We start from the raw sequence: 25,407 nt of genomic DNA on the forward strand, positions 1-25,407 counted from the left end.
AAGGGAGGGGGAGAATCCCAACTACGATTCGATGATATCACCCTATGAAGTGAATCTGACAATTTCGATTATATTGTAAAAAATGAACAAAATACGTACCAGTTACTAATATAGATATTATACGATAAGAAATTTTAATGGTAAAATTCCTATTAATTTAAATATTGTCAATATAAATTCCTAGGTCTGTCGTTGATATTTTATTAATATTTTCATTAAAAATTTTGGAGATTTAAAATTTTGGTGGGTTGTGTGGAATGATATTATTCTTTGACTGATCCCATTCTAGAAAATCCTTTATTTTCCATGGATCCAAACACATCACTGACCATTCTCCAAGGAAAAAGAAAATGGAAACCAATATCAGCCAAATATTGCCACTCCAATCACTTTCAGTTGTTGGAAAAAAAACTTCAGCTCTGTTTCTTATATATCTTTGGGGATGGCCAAGTTCTTTTTGTACCAATTTTCATGTTTTGCGTTCTTGTTTCTAAATTCTAGCTAGATCATGAAATTCAAGGCAGTTTTACCTCTTTTCTTCATCTTCATCTTCCTCATTTTTCATTTTTCATTTGGTTCTTCAATTGAAAAACAGAGAGAGGAAGAGCTTGAAGCTTTGCTGCAATGGAAGTCTAGCCTTCAAAACCAGACTCAATCTCTCCTTCCTTCATGGAAACTCCCACTTCCCAATTCAAACTTAACAAAAACTCCTTGCAATTGGGTTGGCATCAGTTGCAACAATGCTCAAACTGTCAAAGAAATCATTCTCACAGACATTGGTTTGATTGGTACTCTTGAACACTTCAACTTCTCCTCATTCCCCAATCTCCTTACTCTCGATCTCCACGGTAACCGCCTTTTCGGGACCGTCCCACCTTCCATCGGCGAGCTTCCTGAGCTGCTGAGGCTCAACCTCAGCAGCAATGCCTTTGATGGGAGTATCCCAGAGGAGTTGGGAGGGCTGGTGAAGCTTACTTTGTTGAGCTTATCACAAAACCTTCTTTCAGGTTCGATCCCGACGAGGATCCGAAACTTGAGGAGGCTTTCAGTTCTGGATCTTGGCAGAAACCACCTCTCTGGCTCAATCCCATCAGAGCTAGGAGAGTTGACATCTCTCGCTGAGCTCCGGTTGCACTTAAACAACCTGACCGGTTCGATCCCGGCGTCGTTTGGAGATCTTTCTGGCCTAGATGTTTTGTCCCTCTTTGGCAATCAGTTGTCTGGTGTGCTGCCTAAAGAGATCAACAAACTTACCAATTTGACTCATTTCTTCCTCTCAAACAATACCATCTCTGGCCCTTTACCACAAACTTTGTGTCATGGAGGCTTACTCCAATGCTTTTGTGCTAGTAACAACAACTTCAGTGGTCCTGTCCCAAAGGGCCTAAAGAATTGCAATGCTCTAACTCGGCTTCGACTCGATCGAAACAAGTTTCATGGAAACATATCCGAAGATTTCGGCGTATATCCCAACTTGGATTACATCGATCTGAGCTACAATAATTTCTACGGCGAAGTTTCGCCGAATTGGGCGAAATGCCGACTTCTCAAAAGTTTGAAGATCTCCAACAACCAGATTGGTGGGAAGATTCCAACAGAACTTGGAGATTCAAGTGTCTTGCATGTTCTTGATCTGTCTTTCAACAATCTTTCAGGACAAATTCCCCAAGAAGTTGGAAATTTGAAGTCATTGATCAACCTGACTTTGAGCAGCAACAAGCTTTCTGGTTCTATGCCTCTAGAAATTGGAACGATTCCTGATCTTTCATACATTGATCTAGCAGACAACAACCTGAGTGGGCCAATACCAAAACAAATAGCTGATCTCTCAAAACTTTTATACTTGAACTTGAGGAACAACAACTTTGTAGAAAGCATCCCTGTTGAGCTTGGCAATCTAGCCACCCTGCAGTTGCTGTTGGATCTCAGTCACAACGCGCTCTCCGGCGTCATTCCCCGGCAACTCGGAAATCTAATGAAACTGGAAATACTAAACCTCTCCCACAATAAGCTCTCCGGTTCGATCCCATCCGCTTTAGATCGAATGGAAAGTTTACGGCTTGTCGACTTGTCGTATAACGACTTGGAAGGTCCAATTCCTGAGAGCCAGGCCTTCCAAGAGGCATCAGCAGAGGCATTTGAGAACAACAAAGGCCTGTGTGGAAACCACACCAGCTTGAAGAATTGCCCTGTTCTTGTGAAGGATAAGAAGGCAGCCATTAGTATGGTACTTTTGATTGTTATTCCTTCTTTTGCAGTGTTGGTCTTGGCATTATGCATAGGCATTGGAATTGTGTGTACCATGAGAAAAGGAAGAAGAAAGAAGCAATCCAAGGTGGGAGATTCACACAATGGAGATTTGTTTTCAGTTTGGAGTTATGATGGAAGATTGGTATATGAAGACATAAGGGCTGCAACTGAAGACTTTGATGGGAAGCATTGTATTGGGGTTGGAGGACATGGAAGTGTTTACAAGGCAAAGTTGTCAACAGGCCAAGTTGTGGCAGTGAAGCAGCTGCATTCTGTTGTTCATCACACCAATTTGGAAGATCAATCAGCAATATCAGAGAGTGAGATAAGTGCACTGACAAAAATCCGACATCGAAACATCGTTAAACTTTACGGATTCTGTTTTCACACTCAGCGATCGCTCTTGGTCTACGAGTACTTGGAAAGAGGAAGCTTGGCTAAGATTTTGAGCAGCGAAGAGCGAGCAAAAGAATTGGATTGGATGAGAAGGATCAATGTTGTTAAAGGGGTTGCCAATGCTCTGAACTATTTGCATCATGATTGCGTGCCTCCGATCATTCATCGAGACGTTTCGAGCAACAATATACTATTAGATACAAACTATGAAGCTCGCCTTTCCGACTTCGGCATTGCTAGATTCGTAAACCTCAGCTCATCGAATTGGACTGCAACGGCTGGTACTTATGGATACATAGCTCCAGGTACTTGACTTACCAAACTATCAACATTTCTCTCTAGTATCATTAAAATGTTCTTCTAACTGTATCTTATCCGGGTTGCAGATCTTGCATATACAATGAAGGTCACAGAAAAATGTGATGTCTATAGCTTTGGAGTCGTGATACTTGAAACAATCGTGGGACATCATCCTGGCGAGCTTATATATGCTCTTTCGACCTCATCGTCGTCATTGTTGTCAGCGACGATGCATTCCGAACCGTTGAACATAAAAGCATTGCAGCTAGAAGATATCATAGACAAGCGCTTATCAGCTCCTACAAGTGAAGTGGGAGAAGAAATACTCACACTCACTAAATTGGCACTGGATTGTGTGAATGCCAATCCTCAGTTTAGGCCAACAATGAAGAATGTAGCTCAAGAGCTATCGACTCATCGACGGGCGCTTCCCGAGCCGTTTTGCAGTATTACAATGGGAAGACTTGAGAACTTGGGTGTGCAGCTGCCTGTGCAAGAAAGCAAGAGCCTTTCTGATTCATTCAGTTGAGAGGAATGTAGAATGAATGAATGGATAAACCAAGCAAGAAAAAGGAGAGTTCACATTGTTGTGAGCATCCTTAAATTGGTTGATGAGCAAGAAAAATAGGAAAGATATATTTTTTTCTTCTTTTATATTTCTTTGTTTCTTGTTACTTGAAAGAAATAAAATAACACAGAAAGATGTTCTATCAAGTATTTCCACTTCATCGTTCTCACTTTTTACTTAAAAATAAAAAAGGTTAGGCACAAAATTGCCTTATCTTTTGTTGGGGTGTAGCTATTTACTTTAGCTATTTTTCAAATTTTATAACAGATATTCTTAACTTTTAGGATTGCATCTATTTAGTCTCATTCATTACTTTAAAAAGTTTATAATGCATGACTTCTTTATTTGACGCCCCATGATTCTTATATCTACTTGTTAGGAAAACAAAATCCTCCATAATGTATTGTTGTCGTCTTCTTTAGGATATAAATCCTCGTGACTTTGTTTTGATTTTACTTGAGTGTCTTATACTAATGGAGGTATTGTCATTCACTTATACACTATTATCTTTCGATTATCCAACGACTTGGTTGCATTCCTAACACAGTAACAGTAATCATATTATTCAAAGATTACATAGTCACGACATGACAAATTAAATGTTCTGGTGTGAGTTACATTTGGGTGAGCAAGATGGTATCGAGTAATTTTAAGCTTTTGGCAAAAGTGAATGAATAAGGTGAGTTCAATATGTTTTGGCAGTCATATTTAAAAACTTTTTAATTTGAATATTTTGAATAGATTTGAATATTTGAATATTCAAAAATCAAATCTATAATTTAATAATAATAAAAAATAAAGTTAGTTTGAGTACAATTCAGTAGTAAAACACGTGTACCATTCAAAAGTTAAAGGTTTGAACCTCATCCTCACATTTATTTTATGAACTAAAAATATTAAATATATATACATAATAATAATGTTTTACTTTACCCAAAAAAAAAACAAGAAGAATGAATGATTAAAATTGTAACTTTAAACTTTCAGTTATATCCATTTAAATATCAAATCGTGGATAAGAGTGTCTTTAAGAGTGATGGTAGAACGAGTAATTAAAAAAAAATTGCTTTTTAAAAACCATCATCGGAATGAAACTTAAAATCAATTTTAAATGATTTTAAACTTTACTAAAATCAATTTTTTAATTTGCCAAACATGATTAATGAAAAAAAAAAAGGCGAAACATGATCAATGATTTTAAAAATGGTAAAAATGCCAAAATCACTCACAAATACACCCTAAATGGGGTATATTTTATTGTCTGAAAGCTAACTTTGAAAGTTGAAAATTGCTCATGAATCGAGCAACAAAACAGAAATATAATTGACAAGTCAACTATTTTTTATTTCCCATCTCTAACTTCTGTTTAAAAAAATATTAAAGTTTATCTTGAAAATCAAATTTGAATATACATTTTATATATGTATTTCTTAAAAAAAATTAAAATAACAGTAGATAGCAAAAATCTTTTATGTATTTCAAAATATGTTACCTATTTTTAAAATTTTTAAATATTAACAAAAATTTTCACTTATATTACACACACGACCTTCGTTTTTTTTAATATAAAAAATGTTATATTTGAAAAAACTAAATGTAATTGACACAAGATGTTCGTTTTTTTTTATACTAAATGTAGTTACTATTTTGTTAATTTTATTAAATGTTTTCCACATATTTGCAACATGCTTTGGTTCTTTGTATTGCTTTTGCTTAGTAGTTATTTGCAGAAATTTTAGTTTTAAAAATTAATTTAATGCAATTGGTTTAATTTCACAAATCGGTTAATCTAGACATAATTCAACTGGTTAAGTCATATGTCGACTGAAAAGTCAGAAATTCAGACCCATTAACTAGATGTAAACTCAAAAAGAAAGAAAAAACCTCACCAACCATTCTTAAACCATTTTCACCTATTGGAACCTTTAACCGTAATTAAGTTAATTTACAGTCAAATATTTCTTTCGAAAATAATAAATTATAAACTACCAAACGGCACAACAGATGACACAATCTCAGTAAAACGTAAGTTAAAAATGTGGTACATATTTAATATGTTAATGACTCATGATTTCTCCATTACCCAACCAAAGAGCTACTGCAATATTAATATAGAAATTCTTTTATCTTAAATTGAATTGCATTTTTTTATTTATAAAATTTAAATGATATACAAATAACATACATAAATAAATTTATTTATTTAATTTAAATAATAAAATAATACGACCCTTCGAGAAATGAATGGTCTACCATATGCTATAAACGAGATTTGACAATACTAAAATATGTATTTTTTTAAGGGAAGATATTGAAATGAAAAATAGTCCAAACTTCCATAAATCCCAAAGCCATATTACTAACTTTATGGACTAATATGTGATTTTCTATTCATGTCATCATAAATTATTTAAAAAATAATTTTTTATGACATCAAAACTATAATATAAATTAGAAATATTTCCAATCAACCACCATAGCTGGAAACCAAACGAAACTATTTTTAAAAGCTCATGAGTTAAATCTCAAAAACCAAATGAACAACTCGAAGAGTAAAATGATAATTTATGCAAAGTAATTAAAAAAACGAAAAAATGAAAACAAAAACAAAAACTAAGCCTTTAAAATACAAAATCCAGCTACAAGACTGATGTACTTACCAAATGAAGTTCTATTAGAGACCCACTTTCCCCATGCTGAGCGAGTCTTTTGATAGAACTCAGTGATGTAATAACAAAGTAAAGCCACAATTGTAGAGCATAACTTAACTTACAAATGGGATTCCAACAAAACAATACAAAGAGCAAATAGAACTGCAATTTTACCCCATTTTCACATCTTTCAACTTGTTGCTCAGTTCAGTATTCTGTACAGTTCTGCCCATCAACACCTTCTCTCCAATTTCTCAGTTGGCATCAGTGGCAGAAGCTTCATGGATTTCGTCATATGTGCCAGTCTCCTCGTTATAAGAGTACCTACAGGATCAGAAATCGGCATCAGTTTGTATCCACAATGTCCATTGCAGCATAAACCTCACGATTTCTCGTGTGAGTTTCGATGATTCACTATGCAGCCAGATTACTTGAAGCACACAACTATGTGTCTACATATGTTCCCTATTGTCATAGAAATCTTTGACCATTTCTGCTAGTTTTCATTTTCAATTCATGTAATCGAGAAATAATCTAAATCAGTCAGGAATAGGTAAAAACAAAAGTAAAGTAAAGAAAGAAACAAAGAAATCCCAGAAATTGCCATTTGAGTCATGCCCAAAGGAATCTAGGAGCCTACGCCAACAAGTAGTTTACTATCAAAATCAGCCAATCCCACGAAAACAGGAGTTCAAAGCCTCGTGTATATAAAAATAACCAAGTAAAAAACATTTAGGTTCCTAGACTTATTAGGATATTCTAAAAATTAGGCCACGGGTAGGAGGCAAGAGCAGCCTTATTGGAAAAGGCACACAGTTTCTGAGTAACACCTACTCAGGGTTGCGTGATCGAATCTGTGTGTGAGCTTAATAAGGAAAACCCTCGATGTCTCTAGGATTTGGGCCAGCACAGACTTTTTAAGAAGAGATCAGCATAATAAAAGTTTCAAGCCCTTATACAAGCAGAATTAACCAAGATAAGTTCCAAGAATGCAATCACAGTAAGAAAGTCAGTGAGCAGAGTGACAGGGATGAGTAGACTACCATTGCCCAGATGTTGCAGAACAGAAGAGTCCTGTGGATGGATCATAATAATACCCCAAACTGCTACTGTAATAATACCTGAAGATAAAATTTCAATGATGTTATATATACAATCACAAACATAAAAATACTAATGAGTAAAAAAAGTTTCTATAATACTCTATTCCATCAACACTTTCCTTTGGCATGTCAATCTAAAACAAAGATGGTTGCTGTAAGCCTTGTAAATACATCATGAAAACACATATTTCTCTTTTGATCATCCAGAATCACCAAACACCTTAACCAACTTTCAATCTTTTGCTTGCAGATGAGATTCCTTTAAATTCCAATGAACATTCTCTCGACGAAAGCTTATGTCTTTTATCCAAGGAACAAAATAATCCTCCCCCAATACTCCTAATAATTCAAGAGATTTTGCCGGTCAAAGCATTGATAATTTTCTCATTATCAATCAAAAGGAAGAACTTTTTCAATATTTTGAAGTAGAGATCTTGAAATTAAACCTCAAAGTTGAGCTAAATCCTTTCATGAGGAATGGAGTCTAATAGCAAAAAGTGTTTCAAGGTTAACTCAAGGGTGGTTGTAACATTCTTTGAAAATGTTATTTTGGATTTGTTTGAAAATTACCATGAAGTTTGGAGGGAGATTAGTTTTATTCATTCAACAAACGATTATCAAAGGGGCTTAAGAAGATGAGTTTATGGATTTTAGTGAGGATTAGGAAGTTAGTGGCATTGATTCTGCTTGAATCGCTACAAAGATCAAGTGATTAGGGCTGTTTATTACTTCGTCACGTCACTCTTCCACTTTAAAATAATCTCCAATTGACTTTATAGACATTATTGAAGATTTTTTTTTAATTAATATTTTAAGCTCTTGCTGTCTATTTCCAGAGCAAGACTTGGAAGACTTTCTTATTATCTTTGTTGGTTCATGGTTTCATGTCTGGAGGGACTGCACTTCTTTATATGTTTTTCAAGGCCTTGGGTTTGAAAGAATTGCAATCTTTCCGGAATTTTGAAATTTCTTTTTCTTTTTGGTTTTTCACTCCTACGAGTTCGTTTGTTTCAATGAGAAGGTCGTATCTAGTTTTTAAAAAAAATATAAAACAAAGAAATAACATCCAGCTTACCTGGGAAATGGGAAAAACATTAGAATTTGGTAAGACAGTGGGCAGTCCCTTTGTAAGTCCTTTCCTTCTAGCTAAAGATGACTAAACTACCACTCAATCCAAAAGTTTAAGCTGATGGATTGAATAAATTTAATTCTAATATCTCAAGTCTCAACACTTCTCGTGGGCTTGAAAAATTGCACAACCCCCAACAAGTAGAAATGAATATAAATGGAGAGGAAACAACAATACAGGGGTTCGAAACAGGACTTCCCACTTTGGTATCATGTTAAAGATGATTAAAATATCACTCAACCCAAACCCAAAAGCCAAAAGCTTAAGCTGATGGGTTGGATAAATTTGATTCATATATGGATATCTCAACACTCCTATTCATACTATAGCTAAATCTATGTTTTACTCGGTCCAAAGATGTTGGCAGGATATCAGTAAAGCTTGGGCTTCCAGTTGCAAAGAGGGATGTATAGAGAGTTAAAGGAATGGTCTCTTTTGGCGAGGTGTTTGCATGGGGTTTCCTTGAATCAAGACTTAGACAAGATCTTTTGGCTTGCTGATAAATCGGGAATTTTTCCCTTGAAGTCTGCAACTAAATCTCTCCATTCTAATATTGCTTTTCTTGATGATGGGATCAGTATACTCATTTGGAAGAGTTTTTTGTTTGGTCCCTACCTCACAGTACTCCCAATACTTTGGATAAGGTTCAAAGAAGGAAATCTCACTCTGCTCTATCCCCCCAAATCTGTCACATGTGTTGCAGTAGTGGAGAAATCCTCTGCTATTGGGATTGTTCGCAACAACAGTGTAAGTGGCTCAAAGACAAAGCCAGAATCCTTTGGACAAATGCTATAAGAAAGAGATTTCCAGAATCTTCTCATATAAGTTCGATTCTTTTGTAATCTTGCGGTCGAGTAAAACACACAACTTCAGCCTTTGATTGGACTGATATTAACAGAATTTTTGTAATGCTCCGTCTTTTCTTATCAATTTAGATTAGAGTCCCTTTATTTGACTTCCTTTTAGATTAAGGGTTCCACATCCCTTAAGGCCATCCCATATTTTCTTATCAATCGAAGAAATCATGAAATCATCCCATACTTTCTCCATTAACAATGTTCCAACCTTTCTAAAAGAATTCAGAACTCTCCAAGAATCCATCTGCTCCAGTGCCTTTGAGCTACGCATTTCTCTTCCTGCTAATAAAGATTCCTTCTTTCCGTACAATCTCTCCAACCGCTTCTTCCATTCAACTGAAATCGAGATCCAATATATACCTATACCTTCTAGCAGGAAGCTACTACTACTTCAGCATAGCATGTCAAAATATCTTTATTACTGCCCCTTCTATTTCTTCATTAGTCATCAAATTATCACCATATTTAAGGTAGTATTCTGAAATAAAGTTTCACCTAACAGCCTATGTGGAAAAATGTTGTAATTTCATCCTTCTTCATTTACCCACGTAATCTTACCTCATTGGAGTAGCATCTGTTGCTCTTATAGAATAATATTAATTATTTGCCGTTTCAACAATTCCCCTTTTTCTCCATCACCTTCCTCCATGGTGATGTTGAGACATATTTGCTTCTACAAATCCTCCCTTATTTGCCTGAATTTCTAAACATAATCTGGCAACACTCCCCTCAATAGTCCATTTGAGCCTTCTCCATTTCAGGCAAGGCTTGGAAACAACAAACCTACAGCCAATTCCACTTTTCCACTGCGCTTCTACAAATTTGTAAAACTCTGAATCTTCACTCACACTTTCCAACCTCAATGGACTAGGTCCCCAAGGTAAACCCCAGTTTTAAGGAGAATGGGATGATGATCTAACATAACGATATCATTCCTCACCACCTTGAAATCTTGGAATTTGGCTAATTCATTCTTTCAAAACCAGAAACCTGTCTAAAAATGAGAGAGTTGAAATTTATATCAGATTTGACAAATTATCTTTCCCATAATTCAAAGCAATTTTCATTAGTTCCAAGGCTTCAATAACTTTCGCATAGCCTCACAAATTACTCCTCTTAGTACTCTCATGATATCCCCCTTGCTAACATTTTAACAAACTCTAGCATGCCTCCCTGGCTAGCTAAAATAAAAAACTCTTTAGTCCCTTTAACCATTTCCCACTTTCTGCAAGCGACCTCTAAGCCCAAAAATGAATAGGAGGTTTGACATTCCTATCAAAATGCACCTTGCTCAAGAAATAAATGGTGTTACTGCTGAAGAAATGAACAAGTGCAGAAAAGGAGAGATTGAATTAGGTCCTCCTGAATCCATAAAAGTGAAGAGGAATAAAGTACCCAGATGATTCATCATAGACATAGTCATTTTGTGAAGCTCCACCTGCATGCCAAACAAATAAGAAACAAAAAATTAATCAAGAAAATAAAAATTGACATAATTAAGTGGAACTTTATTATTTATTATTTGCATGGGATGAGAAGGCATACTCTCAGAATTAGGGTTAAGTTTATTGGGAGATTGTAGATTGACTCCATTGGCATCAGCTGCTAAATTTTCATTAGAAGATGGAACCGCATGCTCATCATCGTCAGCAAACATATCATATGTATCAGTTCCGCTGCTGGAAATTTCAACTTCAGGTTGACTCGCAGGATTTTGAATATCAGACAACAAACCATTTCCCTTGTTGTCAGAATTTTCATGATGCAAGCTGATGGATGTTCCTGCTTTTGCTCGAGCCAGTGTCTCGTATCCTTCTGAAAATCAAAGGAATAAGGGTTTAAAAAAATCTTTATTAACAAAGAAAGGTCCAACAAATAAGGTATTCTCTACCTAGAAAATTAATAAAACTTGTACAGGGGAAACATTTGTTACATAAGAACAATGAACACCCACCCTTCTTCAGAAAATACAAAAAGATGTGTATATGTTAACAGAAAATCTTCTAAACAAAAGACATTTAGGACTGATGCAAATGTCAGACGTTTTAGTTCATGAGAAAACAGCAGAAAATAATAGCTCATGATGCAAAGATCCAAATAATCGCTCATGAGAAAACAGCAGAAAACAACATGGTGATGGAAAATATCGATCTCAATGGGAAAACCTAGGATTGAGATTTAAACCTAGTGAAATGGAGTACTGATGTTAACAAAAAGAATGGACTCATGTCTCAAATAGTTTAAATTTTAAATAAAACTTCAACACGAGTGTTAAATCAATTACCCCAGAGCTAATTGATACACATATGTTACAAAAATAATAAGTTGTAGCACTATATCTAGTACACTATTTAAAACATCATTCTTTTAGAAATAGGGTTTTCATTTTTGAAATGACATTAATGACAGCATCCTGCCCATATATTATTTTCCTCTCAAATTTTATAGATCTTGCTTGGACTCTATAAATATCCTTTTCCCAAATAAAGATAACTCATGCAGTTGAGGATTTCACGCCCGTCTAACTTCATCCTCCCTTTTTATCCTATCACCTTTGAATCACTTGATTTCTAATTGAGTTACTCCTTGATTTTCATCACCCTCATCAATGCTAAATCACTCAAGAGCTTATCTGTAATACAATGCATTTCTACCAATATTCTCCCTAGACACAAGATCCACTCCCAAGATCAAACAACTTTGGATACCAAATTCTACAAAAATCCAGTCTTTTAAGACAACATGGCTTAAATTGTATCCCAATATAAAAGAAAATTTGAAAAACCTGCCACGCTTCTAAAACCCATTTCCTAATATCTGCCCCCCCACCCCACCCCCCCCCCCCCCCCCCCAAACAAAGAAATGTAAATAATTCATTAACTCTAATAAATTGGCCAACTAATGACTATATAGCACTGCAAACTCCCTACTAATGTTCCTAACATTCTCTTGACCCTTTTGAAATTGTTTGTCGTCAATACAATGGATTCTGAAAAATGGTATTTAAGATTTTTGTAATATAAGGTGAAAAATAACTAGCAAAATTTCAGGTAAACAAATGTTTGCAATAACCGTTAGCTTCTCAATCTTATGTAAAAGTTGTTTTTTTCAAAACAGAATAGTACAATACTGAGTTTCGCATTTCTTGGTAAAATATGTTAAATAAAACGCTCTGAATTCAGAAATTGGGCGATGTCCTATGTTAAATATTTAACTTAACAAGTACAGTATTTTCAATGCAAGTGCATAGAGGAGAAGTTACTTTGGTTCTTCAACTCATTATATGGATAAAACCAAATTGAAATTATTTAAAAGTATTAAACAGAAAACTAACCTGCCTCACGCTCAAAAACCTCTTGTTTTTCATGATAAACATCTGCATAATGAAAGTTTGAACAATAAGCAAAGCATAGTTGCCAACAAAACGTGATGTCCTACAAAAATCCAAAAATAGAAAAAGATAACATTTATTAAATAAAGAATTCTCAGGGCCAAAGGACCGTCACAATACCATAAAATAGCATAATCAAGGAATCTTTCAGAGTCCAAGGAATTAAACCTGACAAAGCAACATACTTAACTGTATTCACCATTATCCATAAGCCTCGAAGCATCTTCAGTTAACTTGTCAAATATATGCTTTATCTCAGCTGACATCTTTTCCTTCCGGTCATTGGAATTTCCTTTCAACCTTCTCAAAGCTTGAAGGACCTGTCACCAGCAGAAGAACTTATATATAGGTCTCAGCAAACACCCATCTCCAAAAGGTTTATCTGAAAAGCAAATAGAATATTGAAAAATGGAATATAAGGCTTGGCATAAAGTAGCATATAACATGTGTTTATTTGTGTGTTTATTATTCCTTTTAAAGAAAATGAATGTTTGTGTATTTATAAGAACCCATGGCAATAGGCAACTTAATGCTTTTTTTATAGGTAACAAAAGAATATACTGACGAAGAAAGATCATACAAAAAGGGGATACAGAGATATCCCTGCAAAGCCAAAAGGTTACAAAAAAAAGTAACTCTCTTCTCTTTGAAGACCCTCTGATATCTCTCTAACCAAATTCTCCAAAAAGGGGCCATAATAACATTGGACCAAAGAAGCTTAGCTCACTTTGAAGAGCGTACAAGAGACAAGTTGTTAGGAAGATATTTAAGATTTTTCATATATATCAAAAATAGAAACTGTGACACTGTCTGTGTCTGTCATTAATGAGTGCATAAGTATGAGTCATACTCATGGCTTACAAAGAATACATACATACAAAAGAAAAAAAAAGGAAAAAAAACGAGAATACATACATATGAATATTTTTGTTTTATATGAGAAACCAAACTTTCATTCAGAAATATGAAAGAAAATACAAAGGCATACAAAAAACCAGCCCCTAGGCCAAGCTAGCAGACAAACTTCAATCTCCACCCTTTAAAAATTCTGTCCTTCCTCACAAGCCATTAACTCCACAAAATAGAAAACAAGCCTGCCAAACACTCTATCCTTATCTCAAAATGGAGGAAAATGGAGAATCTCATTTGTCATAGAACAACAATCCATATTACAAGCCCACAAAACCCCAAAAACCAATGCAAAACAATTCTATAAGGCCTGACCGAACAAGCACTCCCACAAATATGATGAAGATCCTCCGACACAAGATTGCACCACTTTGACCCCAACACAAAAGGAAAACGCCTTTGAATACTAAGGTGTTCATCCTTTCATGCAAGACCTACCTGAAAAGAATTTGACCGTCTTTGAAATTTTAACCTTCTAAAGAGAGAAGAAAGAAAGTGTAACAAGAGGGGACAGAGGGAAAAATAAAATTTGGAACAAAGAACTACAAAAAAAGCCCCCACCCAGAACTAGACATCCCTTCCACTTGACTTGAACACTTTCACCGTCACCCTACTATCAAATAAGGGACAATGGAAGCCTAATGAAGAGTAGAATTAGGACCCAAGGAAGGCATAGCAAAGGCTACCGAATGTAACTTCTTATCAAACTGATGGTACAATGAGGGAATAAAGCACAAAGAGGGTGACAACCTGACTTTTTGGTAACTTATACTGCCTAGGGACGTTACTACATGCATGCAAATTACATTTAAAACCGTTTAAAAAATGCTAAATAATGCATTGCACTTGCATAAAATAAATTTTACAAAAATAATTAAAGAAACTTCATCTGGAATCCCACAAAAAATCTACATAAAACATAATAGTAAAATAAATAACTTTTAATACAATAAAAAGAAACCATAAAACTAATGCTGAAGTGAAAACCTATATCATAACCAGCAAACATCCTCATCACAACCAGCAAACATCATCGTCACTCACCTTGTACGTCATTAAAAAATACTCAGTAAGTAACCCACCTAACGGGATCAAGCAAACACATACATAACATGTATCATGTGGGACCTAAATCTTTTTACCAGTCAAAATCCTTTTTCTTTTTCCTTTTTGGCCAAAGTGAACAATTAACTCATTCTTGCATAAATAATATCAACTCCAGTTTGATGCATAAGCAGGTTTCTTGAGAGACTCTAGCCTAGCTGATAGTAGTTGGCACCTAGTCAATGGAGCCAAGTCTCACCCACCTAGCTCCTCAGTCTTAATCTCATTCTGTGTACATCTACTTTAAAATGAGAATAATTGCCACAAAGTTTTCAAAAATATCATGCATATGAGGTCCCATCATTAAACATTCTTTATTGCAGCATGACAATCATACGCAACAATCACATCCATAAATAACATTCAATCACAAATTCATTCAAAACATCATACAAAGATCCTACATATTTTTTAACCTAGCCCTAAGGCATTCCAGATGTAGAGTCACTTACCTCAATAGTGATCAGAAATTGATTAGGAGTTGATACTACTGTCTTAAGAATTTTAAATAAGAAGTAAGATGGTGGCGGTCAAAAAGAGAGAGAGGTTTGGAGAGAATGATAGAATATGGTTTAGGCTTGACTTAAAAGGGCCTTATTTAACTGTGAATATCTAATTTGAATAGGATCCAAATTCAAATTCAAATTCTAACTCTAAAAAAGTTTTTATTTATCACCTTTTTTTCCTTTTTGATTTAGGAAATATATTATTAGATATTGTAATTATCTTTTAAACTAAATCGTAAAATAATTATTTAATTTTAGAAACTATTAACTTAATTAATAAAAGATTTTACGGCTAATTCAAAAAAAATATATTCAAATTACCAACTAATCCTACATATACAAATTTACCAAAAATATGGGGCATTACAAAGAGGCATGTCTCCCACCTAACCACCCTCCCAAAAATAAATATATGTATGTTCCCCGAGAGAGCAATTCACATGTGAAGACAAAGGGGAATCTTGAAGATATAGCATTCCAAGGGTTTTTAAAATAGCCTATAGACCTACAAACCGAGATCCATTCAAAAGGGTGTGGACCGTATTTACTCACTGTGATCCTATGCCATAAAGCATCTGATTCCTCAAAGGAACGCTACAACCATTTAGGCAACAAGGCCACATTATGCATTCTTAGGTTACCAATTCCCAAACACCCCAAAGCAAGAGGGCGTGAAACAGTCTCCCACCTTTTTCGATGCCTTGTACCGTAGTGAAGAAATTTCATGTTTTACTCCAAGAGACATCTCTTGGAGGCCTATCTCTTGTCAAGACAGTAGCTGGTTACAAAGGAATTTTGAGGAAGCTGAGGTTTGGTTTGCTCTAAAAAATTTGGGAAGAAATAAGGCGCCAGGGCCAGACGGATTTACCATTGAATTCTTCATCAAATTTTGGCAGCATTGGAAAGGGGATTTTATGCGACTTTTTGCTGAGTTCTTTCGAAATGGCCAATTGAATGCTTGTGTTAAAGATAATTTCATTTGCCTTATTCCTAAGAAAGATTCAGTGGAAAAGGTAAAGGACTTTAGACCAATAAGTCTTTCAACCTCCACTTATAAAATTATAGCCAAAGTCCTCACCGAGCGCCTCAAGAAGGTGATTCCTAGCACAATTTCCATGAATCAGAGTGCTTTTATTGAAGGAAGACAGATCCTTGATCCGGTGTTAATTGCAAATGAACTTGTAAATTTCTATAAAGTCAAGAAGAAGGGTGGTTGGATGTTAAAACTTGACTTAGAAAAAGCCTTTGATAGAGTGGATTGGGATTTTCTTGATGCTTCCCTTCGAAAGAAAGGGTTTGGAGAGAGATGGATTAGCTAGATTAATGGTTGCATCAGAGGGACAAATTTTTCAGTATGCATCAATGGTAGACCGAGAGGAAGAATCTCAGCTTCTAGAGGTTTAAGGCCCTCTTTCTCCTTTCCTTTTTCTCTTAAACAGTGATGTGCTTAGTAGTTTGTTGAATCGCCTACATGGAAAGGGTATTTTTGAAGGTTTTATTGTCGGCAAAAATCATGTTCATGTTTCTCATCTACACTTTGCAGATGATACTTTGTTGTTTTGCAAGGATGATGATGATATGTTGGAGATTATTTTCGATACTATTACGGCATTTGAATGGTTGTCTGGCCTTTAAGTAAATTGGGATAAATCATCATTATGTGGAATTAATATTGATACCCAAAAAGTAGCGTTGTTTGCTGCAAAGTGAAATTGTAAAATTGAACATCTGCTCATCATTATGTACCTGGGCCTTCCTTTAGGTGGAAATCCAAAGCTTGAAGCCTTTTGGTTCCCTATTAAGGACAAGATCCTAAAGAAGCTCGATAGATGGAAGCGGTATCAATTATCTAGAGGAGGTAGACTGACTTTGTGCCAAGCGGTGTTGGGTTGCATCCCTTTGTATTACTTATCGCTTTTTCAAATGACTGGACATATCAGCAAGCAATTTGAAAAGTATATCAGAAAATTTTTTTGGGGAGATGGTTCAAATGGGTCTTTAAAGCATTTGGCTCGATGGGAATTAGCTTCTCGCCCTTGTGCAAATGGTGGCTTGGGCATTGGTATGTTATTGAATAAGAACCACGCTCTTCTTGCGAAATGGGGTTGGAGGTTTAGTGTGGAAACTTCTGCGTTATGGCGCCGGGTTGTGGCCAGCATTTATGAAACAGATTGTTTTGATTGGAACACTCTGGAAAAGAAGAATTTGGGGTGTCGTAGCCCTTGGAACAACATTCAAAAACAGTGGAAAAAGGTACAGAAATTCTCTTCGTTATCAGTAAAAAATGGCAAACGTACTTTGTTTTGGCATCACATGTGGTTGGGCGAGTCTTGTTTAAAGGACAAGTTTCCACTTATGTTTCAGGTTTCCTCGAACCCCTACCTTTCGGTTCATGAAGCTTGGGATTCAACCACCTCCTCTTGGAGGATTGAAGTTAGAAGGTCGCTAAAAGATGGAGAAATTGCTGAATATATTGAATTATTGGACAATCTGAATTTGGTTTTGTTAAATGATGATGAAGTCAATGAATAAAAATGGGACTTTTTCTGTCAGCTCCTTATGTAACTCTAAGGCTCCCTCTGCTGCATTACCTCAAGATTTTTGCTCAAAGCTCTGGAATTCTGGTAGCCCCAAGAAGGTTAATGTCCTTACATGGATTCTTATGTTTGGCAAGGTCAATACAGCTGAAATTATGCTGAAATTATGCAGAAAAAGATACCATACATGTTTCTCCAGCCATCTCCAGCCATACTCAAGCGAAAATCAGCGGCACACTTTCTTTTTCTGCCCATTTGCAGCAACCTGTTGGTCTGCCTTTTTTGGTATCTTCAACCTACCTTGGGTTATGGACAAGTCAGTCTCGAACTTGGTTTTTCAATTGCTGTTTGGTCTACACATGAATCCTAGAGCTACATTACTTTGGGTCAACGGTCTTAAAGCCCTTATTTATGAATTATGGTTCGAGCGCAGTCAAAGGACCTTCGAAGGGCTAAAAAGGCATCCGTTGGAATGTTTTCACATTGCCAAATTCAAAGCTTCTCAATGGTGTGCTCTTTTCAATCTTTTTGTCAATTACTCACCTAGCATGATTGATTCTAATTGGGATGTTTTTAGCTCTCCTTTGTAATTTTATTTATTTTGTTTCAACTTTATGTGCTTTGTATTCATTTTTTTTGTTTTTTTTTTATTTTCATTTTTTTATTTTTTATCTTTCTCACTCCTTTGGAGTTTGTATCCTTGAGCATTTTATGTTCTTTTTCATTTATCAATGAAAAGTTCGTTTCCTATTCAAAAAAATGGGAACCCCTCTTCATCAACTCCTTCCAATAAGAAATCCCTATAATTTTCTCGAGAATTTAGCACACCGAAATAGGAACTTGAAATGAGGAAAGGAAGCAAGGTTGAAATCCCACTAGGACTGTCTGGATGAGAGTTAGTCTTCCCCCTCTAGAAAAGAAAGCCTTTTTCCAAGAAGAAAGCTGCTTAACTTTTTCCATGGCTGAGTTCCAAAACAACACTCTCCAAGGATTGCTCCCCAAGGGGAGACCGCAGTAGGAGGAAGAAAAACTATTCACCCCACATCCCATTCCCACCAAAGAAGCCAAATAGTCCAGCTTCAAAGAATCGCAATTAACCCTCAAGACCGAATATTTTCCCCAATTAATCTTAAGACCAAAAATAGCCTCAAAGAAGGACCAAAGTCCATTAAGATTAACAAAGGACCTTTCCTAGCTAGAACAAAAGAAAAGTGTGTCATCTACAAACTAGACGTGCAAAAGATGGATGCTATTCTTACCCATCTTAAACCCCTCAATAGCACCCTTCTCCATTTTAGTTGAGACTAATCTGCTAAAGATATCCACCGCCAATTGAAGAGAGGGGGAGAGGGGCCACCTTGTATGGGACCTATAGAAGTATAGATGTTACCCCTAGGAGTGTGAGAAAGATGGGTGTGAAGTTGGTTCTTTTTCCTCTTTCTATTTGGGTCTTTCTCTCAAAAATAATCCTAGGAGTCTTTCTTTTTGGGATCCAATGGTATAAAAAGTTCAAAGAAGTTGTTTTTAAAAGGGGTAGACAAACTCTTATCAAGTCTATCTTCAGTGGGATTCCAACTTACTTTCTCTCCTTGTTTAGGGTGTTTGTTTAGGGTGTCTGTTTGAATTAGTAAGACCTTAGAAAAGTTTATGAGGGATTTCTAGTGGGAGGAGACAGAGGACTTATTTAGTTAAGTGGAAGTTGGTGGCGTAGTTGATCGCTCTTGGGGGTTTAGGCATTGCCAATTTGAAGGTGCAAAACAAGGTCTTGCTAGCTAAGTGGTTAAAACGCTTTCCAAGGGAGTCTAACCCTTTATGGCATAACGTGATTATGAGCAAGTACGGTCTCTATCCCTTTGAGTAGATCTCGAGGGGGGGTGTTTGAATAACACTTCTAAAAATCCACAAAAAGCTATCTTTTATGGACTTCCTTTGTTCTCCCAGTTTGTTCAATGTTCGTTTGTATACGTATTTTTTGGAGGATAGATGGTTGAGGTCCAACTCCTTGTTTTCACATTGAAATCACTTGTCCATGATGAGGAATCAATTAGTGGCTTTTGTCCTACTTTTTTACGATTTTTTTCCTCCCTTGCTTTTGGCTTCCATCGTCCTTTATCCAACAAGGAAACAACAATATTTTTTATCGTCTCTTGGCTTCCATCGTCCTTTATCCAACAAGGAAACAACAAATATTTTTTATCGTCTCTGCTTGGTGATTTTTCTATTTCCCCAAGAAGAAGATATAGTCGTTTGTGGGGTCCTAGCGCTTCTAAAGGGTTTTCTTGTCGTTTTTCCATTGCCTGGTGAATCCTTCTCCCCCAGCTCCCCTCTGTCTTCTCCTCACTATTGATGGTTAAAATTACAAATAAGGTTAAATTTTTTTTGTATGGTAGGTCCTTCACAGTAGAGTTAATACTTTGAATCGGGTTTTGAGGGAGTCGTCCCTTTTCTTTTGGAACAAGAAACAAACTTCTCGTAGATAAAAAAAAGATACAAATGTTCAATAAAGGAAATAAAGGAAAAACAGTAAACCAATGATGGTGAATAAATGCTTCCCAGTCCAAACAAATATGACTAGGTGAGTAAAGAGAGAACAAATTGGTGGGAGAAGACCATTGTGAAGCTTTAAAGATTGCTAAGTCATAACGTTTCACCCAAAATCTTCTATTGTCTTAAAAAATTCTCTTGTTCATTTCAGCCCAAACTTCTACTATCATAGATTTAATGCCATTAATCCAAAGAAGGTTGATACGAGGAGAAAAGAGCAGCCTTGCTAGAAACTGAGTGATGTTCTTGCTTGATTCTTTGTCATACTGAAAATCTTAAATAGGGATACCAAACAATTAAGTGAATATTGGCACGAGAAAAAAGATGATAAGTTTGAGGGAGTCATCCCTATTGGTAAGGATGCAATGTTGTATTCTTTGTAGAGGGCGATGAAGGATCTTGATCATCTCCTTTGGAGTTGTCATTTTGCTTACTAGATTTGGAACTTTTTTTGAAGGAGTTTAGTTTGTTTGGCTCAGCCTAGTGGAGGAGTTGCTCTTGCTATTAACCTTTTGTGATAAGGGGCGTTTTCTATGGGTCGTTGGTATTTATAATATTTTCACGGGATCTGTGGATGGAGAGAAAAATTTTTAAACGGGTGGTCCCTTGTTAGGTTTCATGATTCTCCCAGACCTGGGTGGCTAAGGGTTTTTACAATTATTCGTTAGATCTTATATTGTTTAACCCTTTTTTGTTTTAGTTTGGATCCCTTTGCTAAGACTGTCTTTTTTGTATGTCCCTTGAATTATTTCATTTTTCCTCAATCATACCTTTTCAAAAAAAATAATAAAATAAATAATAATAATAATAAATAATCAAGAAAAATTACAAATCTATGCCAACTATCACTTATAAGTTATAAGCAAGAGAGTCAAATAGTAAATGTCAAGGAAAATGTAAGTGACTTCAACTTTTAAACATACAGAAATGCCTATGTTGACGACTATTCAAGAAAAGATCATGGATACCATGTAAATGCCTGCTACTTAAATAAGCTATAAATCAACTCTCTGCTTTTCAATAATACTACTCTCCTCTAAAAGAATGAAACTACAGCCCTAAGGTGGTCGTACAAAAGCATAGACAAAACCGAAACAAAGGAGCCACCAACAAGAATTTAAGAAAAGGGTTCCACTCCAACCACTAGCAACCAGAAAAAAAATATAAAAAATATATATATATCTCAAAAAAAAAATCACAAGACTACTCGGGAACACAAACCTTCAGAGAAGCATTAAAGTAAACCAGTAAACCACATTTCAAACTTGCTCTAATGAACCTAATTTTTTCTCTCTATCCAAATATCTTTCCAAATATTCTAAAGAATAACAAAAACCCAGCCTGCTCAAAAGCCTTCTGTTAACAATAAGTTTGGTGAAGGACTACATACTCCTCTTAACCCTCTGATTTCCCTTAATACCATCTTGAAACTACATATAAATAAAGCCCTCAGTTCTTTAATTTTTCATCATATCGTGCTTCATAATGCAATTAATTTTTTTTTTTCATGCAACTCACACAAAAAGCATGCACTTTTCTTTTTCACCCCGTACTTTTTTTTTTTAAATCTATGTGTCCGGACCAGCTTGCGTGCACCTTGACTAATCACGGGCCAACCGTCTGACCCTACTCCATTTGGTTGACAAGGTAACTCGTGGGATATTAAATCCTAAGTAGGTGGTCATCATGGTTTGAACTCATTCCCTCTAACCCCTTTGCTATTTACATTGGCCCTTATTGATCACTAGGCCATCCCAAGAAGGTTCTTTTGCACCCGGGACTTAAACTAGAGAGAGTAGGCTATTGCATCCCAATGTGCTTCATACTTGGAAAAACAATGAAATAACCTTTAATTGAATACCAAAAATTTTTTACAAAGTAAATTCGAAAGAAACGCAATCAAGATTTTGAGCTCACCGTTTCACCTGGCTCAAGTAGGCCAGCGATACGTCTCTTTATCTTTCCAACTTCTTCAGAAGATAGCTCTTGGACATCATCTTCATTATTTATTACTGTAGAGGTTTTCCCAGTATACTTTGGATCAACATCGACATTATCAAGCCATGCATCCTGAAGGTACACACACAACCTTAACAATCCAGTAAGACATTGTTTCCAAGAAGGGCATGGAACACCATACAGCAGTACTTACCTTGATTTCATTGTCATTTACATATTCAACAAAATTACCATCTGCATCAAAATAACCTTCTTCCCTCTCTTTGTCTAAATTGAAAGGTTCTATTTGAATTCCATCAGCTTCAAAGTTCTCACTATCCTGTCAATGGGGAAAAATGTTCAAGGGGAAGAGGGAGACAGCGAGAGAGAGAGAGATTAGTAGCCGTCCTTGCATTTAACCTCTTTAAAATAAAAATTGAAAACCTTCACTTCGAAGGCCAAATTGCTCTCGTTTTTGTCTCTGTCTCTCTAATATATAAGCTGAGGAGAAAGAAAGATAAGACAGGCTTTTAAGTTGTAACGATCCACAAAAAACGAACAAGCTTTACCAGATGATGAAGGAACCAACTAGTGATGGCAATGAACAGGGTACCAAAGAATGTTATCATTATTGATATTAACAAAATTTAATCACAATTCTAACATAAAAGCACTAATATAAAAATATAGGAAAAGGACACGCCAGCCATAAAGAAGACTCTCTGTCCTTCAATTGAAACATTTCCCCTCAATGAAAGGGGGAAGATGACAGGAAGAGAAGGGAGAGATACACACTCGATCAATAAAAACTTTAAAAACAATATTACCCGGTGAACAATGACGCAGTGATTCAATGTAAGAAACAAAATAATGCAATTATGAGAACCTACAACTAAAGCAAAGCTCAATTTCCAACTAGTTCTCTGGGAACAAAAGGAAAAAATCAACTCACTGGTTGGTATAAGCATGGTCAAATCTCCAGGAAAGGAACATATGTGTAAAACTAAATCTTACCTCATAAGTCACTTCAGCCGCTGATATATTATTGACGAGGCCTCTATTCTCTTCACTGAAGAGGTCAGCAGTCATTTGATTCCGCCGCTTGGCACGCTCTTTGGCAGCAAATCGTGGGTCTGTTAAATCCTTTGGGCTCTCTTCAGCTTTCCCTTTATCCACAAATGCATCTCCAGGCTTCACCTTCTTACCCTTTGGAAACCTGACTCGCTTTTGGCTGAGAAAACAAAATTCCAAGACTGAGAAGGGAGAACCCCATTTGCAGGGATGCAGTGCAGAAAACGAATTAGCTGAATAATCATGAAACTGAAGAGGGTTTGCCCAGAAGCACCCAAGAAAAAGACGCGCGATGAAGCCAAATAAATTCGAAAAGAAAAACAGAATGAAAGTGCGATTAGGAGTTCAAATAGAGCAGAAAGTAGAAAATTACGCAGTGGGTTTGACAGAATCGTCGTCTTCTTCTTCTAAGAAGCGGCGCTTGAGACTAGGGCGAGATGAATTTCCCTCCATTGATACACCAAACTGGGAAATTCTTGCAGAATTATTTCAGGCGATACAGAAGAAGAGAGAATGAAAGATTCGAATATATTATTAAACACCTCTGTAACGAGTTTCACAAATTTATACGAAAATTTGAACTCAAAATCTTTATATCTTTTCTTGCATTCTCTTCCTTTTGTTTTTCAATTATACGTAATTAGATTTTGGACATTGAGATTGATTTGAGACCAGTGTTAAAAATAAATAAATAAATAAAAAAGATAAGATAATTAAATTTAGATTAAAATACTATTTTGGTTCTTATTAATTATTAATTTAGTTTTTGTTTATTTTGAATTTGATTATTTCTGTAGCTTTAAAATATCTTCTGCATTTTTTACTTTTGTCTATTTGTTTACATATTTTCGTGGTTGATTTTAATTTCTATATTTTTAAAAAATTATCATTTGAGTCCTTTTTTCGTGGTGTATAGAATTCGTATTAAAATTTTACAACTAAAAATTAAGAGGGTTAAAACAAACATTTTGAAAGTAAATGAATTAAAACAAACCAAAGTTGAAAATACAACGATTAAAATAAATATTTTAAAAATAAGAGAACCAAAATGAATAAAAGCTAAAAATACGAATATGAAAATAGCATTTTAATCTTAAATTTATTTATTTAAATAGATATAGATATAGGTAGCTATAATTTGTCAGTTGAATTGAATATTTATCAAATTTAGATACTTAAATAGATATGAAATAGGTTTGGATTATTTTGGATTTATTTAAATTAATTAAATGACTCAAACAAAGTTATAACTTTTTAATTGTACTTATAGTATTAAGTATCGTTTACACGTCGACATTTCGACCAATATTTCTATGTATCTATGAGTTTGACATCAAGATTTCTATAATATAACCAAAAAAAATCGACAAAATATGAAAAATATCAACAAAATCTCACTAATATAGGCATAATACTAATATCAATTATTTTTAACTTATTTAGAAACGATGAAATTTTTAATTAGTAAATTTAAATAGGACATCAACATTTTATCGATATTTCCAACGACATCTCCATGAAATTGAGGCATGTACATCAATATTTAAAATCTTGACTCTACTACAATCTACTCTTGGTTAAATTGGAATTTCAAATATCCAACCCACGTTTAAAAAATAAATAAACAAAACCTATTTATCCTAGATTTGAATTCGCACTCTCATACCTAAGTTATAATGCTTTAAAAACACTGAATTAATCAATCATCACGTTTAAGTATTTACTTAGATCAAATTAAAACATTTATTTATATAAAAATTGCATAAACCATCTCAAACTATAGGATTGTTACGATAACATCAATATATTTTGTTTTTATCTTAATCATGTTGTTAGGCTCAAGGTCGATTTGAAAATAAAATTTCTAATGGTTAATATTACACTTTTCAAATTTAATATATTTTAAAAACTTTGGTTAAATGGTAACAATTCAATAGTTTATAGGTTTGATTTTGATAAATTTTTTAGTTCAAAAGTAATACCATACTTAAAAGATTTAAAGGTTGATATCTCAGCAATAAAACATTTTATTCTTTTCCTTGAAGTATGAAGTTCACTCCTCCGTCACCCCATTTGCTGCACTAGAAAAAAATGTTTAATTGTAATAATGTCATAAAAAGGTTTGTACTAAGTTGAAGGAGCAAACATTAATT

At 35.1% G+C, this 25,407-nt stretch overlaps 2 protein-coding genes across 2 annotated transcripts; one reads left to right on the forward strand and one right to left on the reverse strand.

Annotated features, from left to right (window-relative positions):
* The first annotated feature begins 321 nt into the window (after positions 1–321).
* LOC111012167 (uncharacterized) lies at positions 322–3,672 on the forward strand. The gene is made up of 2 exons (XM_022286220.2): positions 322–2,951; positions 3,033–3,672. Exons 1-2 carry the CDS (start codon positions 509–511, stop codon positions 3,473–3,475), a joined length of 2,886 nt encoding a protein of 961 aa, XP_022141912.1. The 5' UTR covers positions 322–508; the 3' UTR covers positions 3,476–3,672.
* Positions 3,673–6,109: 2,437 nt separating this feature from the next.
* Positions 6,110–23,859, reverse strand: LOC111012193 (CD2-binding protein-like protein). The gene is made up of 10 exons (XM_022286244.2): positions 23,628–23,859; positions 23,198–23,414; positions 22,398–22,523; positions 22,163–22,315; positions 12,836–12,965; positions 12,589–12,630; positions 10,800–11,069; positions 10,650–10,692; positions 7,209–7,286; positions 6,110–6,489 (listed from the first exon to the last, which is right to left on the reverse strand). Exons 1-10 carry the CDS (start codon positions 23,705–23,707, stop codon positions 6,420–6,422), a joined length of 1,209 nt encoding a protein of 402 aa, XP_022141936.1. The 5' UTR covers positions 23,708–23,859; the 3' UTR covers positions 6,110–6,419.
* Between the last annotated feature and the right edge of the window lie 1,548 nt (positions 23,860–25,407).

This window comes from Momordica charantia (genome assembly GCF_013281855.1).
Source record: "Momordica charantia cultivar OHB3-1 chromosome 4 unlocalized genomic scaffold, Mcharantia_2.0 BLBB01000004.1, whole genome shotgun sequence".
NCBI lineage: Eukaryota > Viridiplantae > Streptophyta > Magnoliopsida > Cucurbitales > Cucurbitaceae > Momordica > Momordica charantia.